At 44.5% G+C, this 11,339-nt stretch overlaps 1 protein-coding gene across 1 annotated transcript; it reads right to left on the reverse strand.

The window, feature by feature from the left end:
- Positions 1-1,250: 1,250 nt before the first annotated feature.
- LOC124090531 (GTPase IMAP family member 4-like) lies at positions 1,251-7,099 on the reverse strand. Its single transcript, XM_046441162.2, has 3 exons — positions 6,988-7,099; positions 4,336-4,407; positions 1,251-2,690 (listed from the first exon to the last, which is right to left on the reverse strand). Exons 2-3 carry the CDS (start codon positions 4,391-4,393, stop codon positions 1,762-1,764), a joined length of 987 nt encoding a protein of 328 aa, XP_046297118.1. The 5' UTR covers positions 4,394-4,407; positions 6,988-7,099; the 3' UTR covers positions 1,251-1,761.
- Positions 7,100-11,339: the final 4,240 nt, after the last annotated feature.

The raw sequence follows: 11,339 nt of genomic DNA on the forward strand, positions 1-11,339 counted from the left end.
TTTTTTTAAATTTTTTATTGTTGGCTGTTCAAAACATTACATAGTTCTTGATATATCATATTTCACAATTTGATTCAAGTGGGTTATGAGCTCCCATTTTTACCCCATATACAGATTGCAGAATCACATCAGTTACACATCCATTGATTTACATATTGCCATACTAGTGTCTGTTGTATTCTGCTGCCTTTCCTATCCTCTACTATCCCCCCTCCCCTCCCCTCCCCTCCCCTCCCCTCCCCTCCCCTCTTCTCTCTCTGCTCCCTCTACTGACATTCGTTTGTCCCCCTTATATTATTTTCCCCCTTCCCCTCACTTCCTCTTGTATGTACTTTTGTATAACTCTGAGGGTCTCCTTCCATTTCCATGCATTTTCCCTTCTCTCTCCCTCTTTCCCTCCCACCTCTCATCCCTGTTTAATGTTAATCTTCTTCTCATGCTCTTCGACCCTACTCTGTTCTTAGTTACTCTCCTTATATCAAAGAAGACATTTGGCATTTGTTTTTTAGGGATTGGCTAGCTTCACTTAGCATAATCTGCTCTAATGCCATCCATTTCCCTGTAAATTCTATGATTTTGTCATTTTTTAATGCAGAGTAATACTCCATTGTGTATAAATGCCACATTTTTTTTATCCATTCATCCATTGAAGGGCATCTAGGTTGGTTCCACAGTCTAGCTATTGTGAATTGTGCTGCTATGAACATCGATGTAGCAGTGTCCCTGTAGCATGCTCTTTTTAGGTCTTTAGGGAATAGACCGAGAAGGGGAATAGCTGGGTCAAATGGTGGCTCCATTCCCAGCTTTCCAAGAAATCTCCATACTGCTTTCCAAATTGGCTGCACCAATTTGCAGTCCCACCAGCAATGTACAAGTGTACCCTTTTCCCCACATCCTCTCCAGCACTTGTTGTTGTTTGACTTCATAATGGCTGCCAATCTAACTGGAGTGAGATGGTATCTTAGGGTGGTTTTGATTTGCATTTCTCTGACTGCTAGAGATGGTGAGCATTTTTTCATGTACTTGTTGATTGATTGTATGTCCTCCTCTGAGAAGTGTCTGTTCAGGTCCTTGGCCCATTTGTTGATTGGGTTGTTTGTTCTCTTATTGTCTAATTTTTGGAGTTCTTTGTATACTCTGGATATTAGGGCTCTATCTGAAGTGTGAGGAGTAAAGATTTGTTCCCAGGATGTAGGCTCTCTATTTACCTCTCTTATTGTATCTTTTGCTGAGAAAAAACTTTTTAGTTTGAGTAAGTCCCATTTGTTGATTCTAGTTATTAACTTTTGTGCTATGGGTGTCCTATTGAGGAATTTGGAGCCCGACCCCACAGTATGTAGATCATAGCCAACTTTTTCTTCTATCAGACGGCGTGTCTCTGATTTGATATCAGAATAGAGGACACAGAAACCAATCCACAAAACTACAACTACCTTATATTTGATAAAGGGGCTAAAAGCATGCAATGGAGGAAGGATAGCATCTTCAACAAATGGTGCTGGGAAAACTGGAAATCCATATGCAACAAAATGAAACTGAATCCCTTTCTCTCGCCATGCACAAAAGTTAATTCAAAATCATTTTTCTTTTTTTTAACATTTTTTTTATTTTTATTTTTTAGTTGTAGTTGGACACAATACCTTTATTTTATTTATTTATTTTTATGTGGTGCTGAGGATTGAACCCAGCACCTCGCACGTGCTAGTTGAGCGCTCTATCGCTGAGTCACAACCCCAGCCCCAAATGCATTTTTCTTTAAGTCTAGTCATCCATAAACAGATGGAAGAACAAGGAAGCAACATTCAAGGCTTTCAAGATTAATTCAATTATCCAACTCTGGTTCTCGACCTCCACTCTGGCACTCTGCTGCCTCAAGGCATAGACAGACTCCGTTTCCTCTAGTGTCCTCTCCATTTGGGCCTTTCTCCTTTCCCGCTCCAACTCACTTTCCAGGTGTCTGATTTTCCTTTCGTACTCCTCTCTTATCTGTGCTTTCTCTCTCTCCAACTCTGCTCTGTACCGTTCTTGGACTGCTAGGACTTGATGCTGAATCTCCTCCTCAGCCCTCCGGTACATCTTATTGGTGAAGTATCTTCCCCCGTTCTCCCTCACCACCTGCTGGACCAGGGTCATCAGCTCCACCCTCTGTGCCTCCTGCTCGGCTCCTGTCGCCTTGTTGTTGAATGCACAGTAGCGATGATGGAACTTGGCCACCAGCTCCTGAATGCCTTCTGGAGCTTCCTTTAAGTAATCCTGGAAATCGATGCTGTCCAAGTCATCTTTCCTAGTGAACAAGAGAATCATGAAACTTCTAGCACTGTCTCCAAACATTTGCAGGATCTTCCTTGTGGCCTTTTGTTCTTCCACAGTATAACGGCCTAATGGGACCACCAGGACCAGAACATGAGGCCCTGGGGAGGTCAGGAGGACACAGCGAGCAATCTCCTTCTGTGTGTCAGCATCCTGTACCTCGGTGTCAAAAATGCCAGGAGTATCAACAACGAGGAGTTCACTTCCGTTCCACACACTGCACTTTTTCTCACAGGACTTAGTAACGGATTTTGATGAAATGCCAGATTTAAATGCTTTCTCTCCAAGGATGCTGTTCCCTGTGGCACTTTTTCCTCCTCCGGTTTTACCAATTAATACAATTCTCAATTGGGAAATTCTGTGATCTTGGTGTCCGGGCCCTGGGCGTTCAAGGAAATAGACACAGAGTTAGAATCTACCTCCGACAGCTTCCCATGCTCTCTCTGTTGAGGCCAGCCTGTACTCACAGGGTCTATAGAAAGCCTTCTGGGCCATTTCCATCCTGGACAACTGGCACATCCCTTGATCTCCCATTTTCACTCTCTTTTCAGGATTCCCTTGAGCTCCTTACTGTGACCATATGTGGCTTCCCAGCCCATAGAGGAAGACATAAATGGTTTCAGAAGAGAACTATGAACTGCTGCTGAGAGCTATCCCAGCAAAGTAATTTAGGAAAGAACACAAAACTTGGCTTTGGAGCTTCTGCAGTGGGAGATTGATTTCCCAATTTATATTCCAAATGGAGCTCCCAGTACGGAGCCAGTAGCAGGTTACACAACTCATCACTATTTTTATGGCAAAGTTTCCTATGTTTGAGATCCAGAATCGGGAGATGAAAGAAATATATTTCCAAAAGTTGTATGTCTGAGAACACAGGATAAAGGAAGGCAAAAGTTGTCTAAGGAAAAACATGGGTGGACATTCACATTGTTATTTAGTTAGCATCAGGGAGGAAGTCACCCTCCTTGGAACCTCCTGGGAGCACTGGCCTGCTGGCCATGGGCAAGGGGAGCAGGAAAATCATGGCAGGTGGAATGGAAGGGCACCAGAGCCCAGCTCCCACACCGCCTCCGTCTGCCAGTGTTGACAGCGTATGAATGGCAATCCATGGGCTGATTGCCCCACGTCATTCCCATCCCTGTGTGCACGCCTGCTTGGGATATGGATTTGCAGCTCCTCCCACTAAAAAGCAACTGATGAATCAAGATGGTCAAAGTGACATGCTTTGGACAATGCCACAATGGAATGCATAATTCAAGCAGAGACTCCAAAAGTGCTCCTGTACTGCGGTTCACCTTCTCTCTGCTCTTCCTGCGACTGCTGTGTGAAGACTCTTGGACCGGCCTACCTGAAGACACCTTGGCCTGCCCAAGAGCTTGTTAACCACACACAGGTCCATGAAGCTATCAAGGCCGAGACCCAGAAGCTGGCTCAGACCCAAGAACTGTCCGCCTGACCTTAAGAACCAACTAAGTAGTTGGTGTTTTAAGCTACTAAATTGTGGGCTAGGTTGATAAATCAGTTCAACTGACATATTCAATTTCTATGGGTAAAAGAGTAAAGGGGGGTTTTGTGATGTGCTGAGTCAGCCTGTTGACTTTGTTGGTCGTAGGGGACCCCAGCAACAGGCAAATCAGGGACCTGGAGGAAGGATTGATTACTCCCACATTTCTCCTTCTCAATCCCCCTCCAGGATGAAGAAAGGAGCAGAGGATCAACAGAGAGGCCTCGCCCGCTGCTGTGCGGTGTCTGTGCTGTGGGAAGCAGGGAGTGAGAAATGGTGCTGAGCCCTGGATCTATGGGGGCCCTTTCCGTTTCTCCCCGAAGTAGCTGTTACGGCCACCTCGGGAGGAAATGGAGAGGGTGGAGGGAAGGAAAAGATCTGGGTCAATGGAGAGAAATGAGGAGCAAGGCTGGGGACGTTGCTCTCCTGTTGAAGTGGGGACTGGCCGTCAGAACCAGAGTGGTCCCCACCGCCCAGCCCTCTTCCCAGCGGCCAGGCCTGGGGCCCTGCGCATGTCTCACCATAGCTGGTCCCTGGTGTGCTGTGGTAGAAATCCACATCATGGTACTGGGCTGCCATTATGGTTTGGATTCCTGTAGATAAAAGTAGAAAATCGCACAGTGTGGGGAAGGCAGAGTGACTGCAGCGTCTGATCTGGCTGTCAGTGTTTTCTCCTGCTGTAAACCTCTCCTCTGACGGCTCCTGCCTCATTTCCCAAAACCTCACCTCAACCCTCTGCTCTCAGTTTCACTTCTAGGTCGTTCCATCATCCCCCCCCCCCCAAACACACACACACAAACCTCAGGGCTTTCTGGGTGCCGGCTCCAGCCCGGCCCCTCTCTCCCTGGGGGCTGCCCTGTGGGCCTCTCACCAGCCTCTGCAGGCTACAGACCCCCTGCTCCGTGTTCCAAACCTCCGCCCTGCACTTTGGCCTCATTTGGCTGTTCCATGGGCTTCTCAGACAGAAGCTGGCCAAAAGGGAGCCCAGGTCCTCCACCTCCCACAGGATTCCTCTTCAGCCAGGGGCTCCCGCCAGACCCAGGGTCATGTCGTACTCTTCTTTCCTCACCTGCATCCTCCCGCCCCGAATCCTGTTGATTCTGGCCCCCCAAATCTCAGAACTATTTGTGTCTCTCCGTCTCCCTGCTCCTCCTCTGCCACTGGTTTGCACGTATCACTTTCCTAACTGATCACCTTGTCTTCCTTCCCTTTCCAATTCCACCAGTTTTAAAACTAAAATTTTACTTTTTTCTTTTCTTGCTTAAATCCCCTAGTTGCTGCCTACTGCCTTTAGAAAGTAGTTTAGATCCTCAGAATGACCCGGAAAGCCCTGCGTGATAACTTCCTTCTCTCATAGCTTTAGCCACAGCGGCTCCTTCAACATTCCCAGAACCCTCTGGATTCCTTCCAACTTTTAGCCCTTTGCAGACTCTTTTTTCTCCCAATTCAGACCAGTGCCCAGCTCATGCCCGGGCAGCCCTCAGGCCTCAGAGGTCTTCCACACTTCACCCAGCACCATGCTGACCACAAGCCAGCGCTGGTGTGCTCCCTGGCTGTTGGCTCTAACTGGACTCCAGGGCCTTTTCATGTCAGAAGAGGAAGCTATTTGTAGGATGTTCTACTGCCCCCCCATAAGCTTTGTGATGGGAAGACCATATGTCGCCCCCCTTTTCTCTGGGGACAAGCATAATACTGGACAAAGGGTGGTTCTCAATAAATGTTTGCTAAATAAATCAATTGATCAATAATCCCTCAGCTTCTTGCCCCTCTCTGTTTGATCATTATATCCAACCCATGTCTACTCCGTATAAATGACAATTCCTTCCTGATGGTCAACTCTTGGTGGCATAGAAGCACAGTGTTCTTTTTAAAATGTTATCCTTCACTGCTACCTCTGAACATTTTGAAAAACTGTCACAGGTGCAGACTTGAGCCAGGACAGTTTGAAAATGCTCTTGTTAAGGACAAGGTCACCAGGCAGGGAGCCATAAATTATAGATTTGAAACAGAAAGTCAAGCACTTCTTTTTCAAAAAGGAAAAAGGGGGTAAGTATTTCTTTATTCTTTAGGAATAGAGAGGAAACAGCTTCCTGTAAACCTGGAAGAGAAATCATAGAACTTTTAAAAATAAGCTGAAACCACAGAGTTGATTTTGGTGATTGGTATTAGAAGTGGATATAGGAGGCCAGCATTAGGAAAACAGGCTGTTTGTGTTTTGTTTGGGGTACAGGGGTTGAACTCAGGGCCTAGAGGCACTTAACCACTAAGCCACATCCTCAGCCTTTTTTTTTGAAATTTTTGTATTTTATTTCAAGACAGCATCTCACTGAGTTGCCGAGGCTGGCTTTGAACTCCCGATCTTCCTGTCTCAAGCCTCCCAATTGGCTTCTCCACATTTGGGATTATAGGTGTGTGCCACCACATCTGGCCTGGGTGTTTCTTAAGGTCCTGCTTTCCACACATGGGCTCTCTAATGCTGCTCTACTGACCCTAATCTAAATGCAAGACTAGGGGAAAGTGCTTTTGTGAGTGCTGATCTTGGGTAGCTAAGTTCTCCTACTCTGCCTAAAGAATAAACACGCATCAGTCCCAGCTTCTCCTGAACTGCAAGTCACACAGGAAAGCATACCCCTTCTCCCCGCTCCTAGGGAGAGCTCATTTCTGGCTGAACCCAGGAAGGGACTGTCTCTGAGGCAGCAGGTCCCTAGCAGGCAGCTCTGAGCAGACAGTTAGTGGGGTCACAAGGCCTCCCACTACACAGCCTCTGATCCTGACCTACGGGTCAGTTCTGGGGAGCTGCACACCAAGCTGTGCCCTTTACAGGTATCAATGTTCTTCCCACCAGCCCCTCAGGGCTAATTGGGTCCACTCAGCCGACTCTAACCCTGGAACAGCCAAGTTTATTCATAAATTCTACAACCAGGGCAGGAATAATTTATTTGTAAGACAAGTATCCTCTAAACAGTAACCCCTGAAAAAGACATCAATTTGTAAGGCTCAGCCTTCAAAACAGATTACAACCTCAAATCAGCAAAGACAGGAAACAGGAGCCAACAAGAAATATATTCTGAAAACAAGTTTGCCAAAAAGTTTAGGACATAGAGCCAATAGAGAGGTCCCCTCCCCACCAAATTTAACATTTTCCTCCCCAAAACAGACACGCATTCCCTTACCTGGAAAATCTGGGTCTTGTACCCTTTTCTGATTTTGCAGGCAATGCTAAGCCAGAATATTGAGGAGGAGGAGGAGGAGGAGCAGAAAGGAAGTGAGGGGAGGAGCTATCTAAACTTGCTTGTGCAAGGGACCTGCACACCTTACTCCTCAATTGCACCAACAGAACTTTCTGTAGTGATGGGATATATTCTGAAAACAAGTTTGAACAAAATCTCAGTGTCCTATCTATTCCATCTACGAGTAACAATGTAAAAAAAATTGAACTTGATTCTGATCTCTCTCAGCAAACCAACCACGTCTAACTCCCAGTTTAAAAAATGTATGAGAAAAAGGAATCTGTCTTTTCCTTCTTTTTTTTTCAGTACTTGGGATGAAGCCAGGGGTGCTGTTCCTGTACTGAGCTACATCTCCAACCCTTTTTGTTTTTTAATTTGAGAGAAGCTCTTGAGAAGTTGCCCAGACTAGTCTTGAACTTGCAATCCTCCTTCCTCTGCCTCCTGAGTTGCTGGGATTACAGGCGTGCACCACTGCACCCAGCATCTTATTTCTTTTATAACTAAACATGCCTTCATCTTTCCAAGGACAGATGGATGCCTATAACAGACTTCAGCCACATTCCTGTGTTTAGAAAGTCCCAAAAGCAAACATGTGAATGTTCTTAAACTACTCTCCACAGTCCAGATGTCACTGTTTAGATTTCAGAGTGCCAATGGATCCTTTGTTTCCTCCTAATTCTAAAAAATAGCACATACACTCAAAAAGTGGAGTCATCTGGGTTAAACTGTCACCTCTTTACGCAAAGCACAGAGTCCCCTAGTAAGTTGGCATGAAGAAACAGCAGGCAAAGTTCAAAGTGAGACTTCCTAAACCTCCTACCTGAGTGGAAATGTGAGCAGGGAGTGGGACTTAGCCAGCATCCAAGACGTGTCAGACTGAGACCTGCTCTAGATAGACTCTAACAGGGAGCTGGGGGCCAGGAGCAGGTTTTACGTACATAGACACAGAGAGACCCAGAAACCCTAGGGAGAGCTCAGGGAACCTATTTACATGTTTGAAGCAAAGTAAGTCTTGTCTTTTTCTCCTTCTCCTTCTTCTTCTCCTTCTCCTTCTCCTTCTCCTTCTCCTTCTCCTTCTCCTTCTCCTTCTCCTTCTCCTTCTCCTTCTTCTTCTTTTTTTTCAGTACTGGGGATTGAAGCCAGGGGTGTGTTGCAGTAATTCACGTGCAGGTCAGCATGGGAAAAGAAAGACGAAGCAGAGCAAGCAAAGCAGCAGCAGAAAAACAGTGCTTTATTGTGTACAGCAATCTTTTTATAGTCTTGTGAACAAAGAAGGCAGCCTTCCAACAGCAATAAATCAGGTCTTTCAGCTAATTAAACATAGCATACAGAAGTTTTACTTTCTAATCAGAAGTGACCCGCTTCTCATGGCTAATCTATTCTCGGCCCGGAGTATGTTGAGCTCTGCTCTTTGTTAAGAACAGATAATAAAATTTTTCTCAGCGCCCTCCTAGCCCACTTGGCAGAACATCCCGTTTGCAGGCAAGTCCTCCCAAGGACAGCAGACACCTCGTTTTCAAGCATGTCCGCTGTTACCTATCTATACCTTGACAGAATATCCTGTTTGCAGGCAGACTCCATCAAGGACAGTAATAGTAACGCAGTTACATCTGATTCTCTACAGGGGTGCTTCAATCTTGTAGTGAGATACGACTGAATGGAGGCCAGGCTTTCTCTCAAATTCTTTTCCCCGAAATACTCCTTCTATGAGGAGTGCATTAGGGCTTGGACCTGGAGTGTCCCCTAAAGGACCCATTATTAAAGACTTGGTTGCCAGCCTGTGGCACTATTTTGAGGTGGTGGAACAGGAGATGGGACCTAGTGGAAGGAAATTAGGACACTGGGGGTGTGTCCTTGAAGGGTAATTGAGACCTCAGCTGTATAAGTCAGCTTTCTGTTGCTGTGACAAAACACCAGACAACAACAACTTCAAGGTAGGGACATTTATTTTGGCTCAAGTTTTCAGAGGTTTTAGTCCATGGTTGGCTGATGCCACGGCTTTTAGCAGAGGCAGAGGCATCATGGTGGAGGGGTGTGCAGAGGAAAGCTGCTCTCTAACTGTGATGGAGTAACTGGGATTGCTACTTACCCTCCTTCCATTCCAGTCAGAAAAATGGACAAAATGTAGAAAGGAACCGTCTCCCAACATTGGACAATAGGCTGTTCAGGACTCATCCATGAGCTAACAGGGTAGATGGAAGGGAAAGAGGGAGGTAACTGGGCTCCCAAAGGAACGAGAAACCAAAAATAGTAAATATTTCTATAAAGAGAAAACATTCCTTGTATCATGTAAAAGATTTTTTAAAAGATGATTGAGCCTTGAAAGCAATGTCATTGAGTGTATTTTTGGTGAATGTAAAATGTATAACAATGATAATGCAGAGAATGGAGGCAGGAAGTCAAAGAGCAACAGTGGCAAGGTCTTACAGTGTAGGCACGGTGACTGTCACTGACGCTGAACTCAGGGAGACTAAGTCCAGGTTCATTTCTCTTTGCCTATGGAAGACAAATTTGTCTAACACCATTTGACAGGAGAGCTTTTCTCCAACAACTTGCTTTTGTACTTTGCCAAAAATCAGTGTGGTATATTTGTAAGAATGTATTTTTGAGTCCTCTTTGTTGTGTTCATTTTGATTATTTAATTACATAGGAGTCTTAAAATTGAGTAGACTGACTCCCCTCATTTATTATTCTTTCAAAAAACTGAAAATTGAAAATAGAATTATTCTAGTTCATTCTCTATTCTAGTTTTTCTCTTTTGTATGATATTTTGAAGAAACTTGTTATACCTACAAAAAATCTTGCTGTACATATGTTTAGAAGAGAATTGATTTCATTACCATGTTGTATCTTGCAGCCTAATTGGGTGTTTACAGTTAACTGATCTTGTTTGATTTCTTTTATTAGTTTTGCTTAGTATTCAGTATGAAAATTTTGTAAATGTTTTTCTATATTTATACCTCAGTTTTTCATATCCTTTTGAGCAATTAGAAGAGGTGGAAAAATTGGGCTGGGGATGTGGCTCAAGTGGTAGCACGCTCGCCTGGCATGCGTGCAGCCCGGGTTCGATCCTCAGCACCACATACAAACAAAGATGTTGTGTCCCCCGAAAACTAAAAAATAAATATTAAAATTCTCTCTCTTTAAAAAAAAAAGAAGTGGTGGAAATGTTTCCATCTTCTTATCATGACTTTGTACTTGGAGTCTTTGAGCTCCTCTCTTCTAGCTATTTATAAAACCGAGGCTAGGATATTGTGAGCTATGCTGTGCTGTAGAACACCAGATCTTATTATATGGCTCCGTTTTCATGCCTCTTATCCATCCTCCCTGTTTCTCTCCAATTCCCAACCTCTAGTATTTGGTGTTACACATTTTGATCAAATTATTGAGTAGTAGATTTTAAGAATAATAGGCATTGTATAATTTTTTTAAAAAATTTCATTTTCCTTAAGATTAGTAAAACTCTGGAATTCATAAAGCACAGGGAAATAAGTGTGCATTTTTTCTTCAGTATGGTTTTAAACCCCTTTATTTCTACTGTGATTTTCATGCTCGTGAAGAGAGTGCACTTCACTAGGTTCAAAAGTGTTCGAACTGAAAAATGGGCAAATGTCATATAAGAATACATGACCAGTGTAACTCCACGTCATGTACAACCACAAGAATGGGATCCTAATTAGAATAAGTCATACTCTATGTATAATATTTCAAAATACACTCTACTGTCATCTAAAAAGAATAAATTTAAAAAATATAATAATAAAACTAGGCAAATGATCTGAATAAACACCTTTTTGAAAGAAGAAATACAAATGACCAATAAATAAATGAAAAAATTGTCAATATCATTAGCCATTAGGTGCTGAGAGCCATTGCCAAGTAGGAATGACGCATGGCAATTTCTTTGTCAGCCTACCCCATGTTGCTTAGAGGAAGGACTCTCCATTGTGGACCCAGGTCATTTGCAGTGACTTTGCATGAAAGGTGACCTTGCTCAAGGACCAGGGTGGATCCGGGTTTAGGGTGGAGCGGGGTTTAGGGCGATCAGGGTTTAGGGCGGTTCCAGGTTTAAGGTGATTCCTGCTGGGAATAGGGCGTATCCTGCTGCTTCAGGCGCCTTGAGTTCCCGTTGAGTTCTCACGGGATTCAGAGAGTATTTGGGATTCAGAGCCCGGTGGAGAGTGTGGATTTCCCCAGAACTCTGCGTGTAGAGTGCCGGTGAGAGGTCGGGAATAAAGAATTGCTGTTTGAATCTACAAGGCTGTGAGTGGCTCGTGATTTTGTGCCCAGCCAGA

The sequence above is a fragment of the Marmota monax genome, unplaced genomic scaffold (assembly GCF_021218885.2).
Source record: "Marmota monax isolate L192 unplaced genomic scaffold, Marmota_monax_Labrador192_F-V1.1 WCK01_AAM20220418_F8-fsc01179, whole genome shotgun sequence".
In the NCBI taxonomy this organism is placed as follows: Eukaryota; Metazoa; Chordata; class Mammalia; order Rodentia; family Sciuridae; genus Marmota; species Marmota monax.

Bases quoted from the DNA above. Each gene is read 5' to 3' on its own strand.
- LOC124090531 (XM_046441162.2), bottom strand. From the start codon at position 4,393: ATGGCAGCCCAGTACCATGATGTGGATTTCTACCACAGCACACCAGGG. The intron at 2,691-4,335 runs GTGAGACATGCG...TTGAACGCCCAG, and splicing joins CACACCAGGGACCAGCTATG to GGCCCGGACACCAAGATCAC.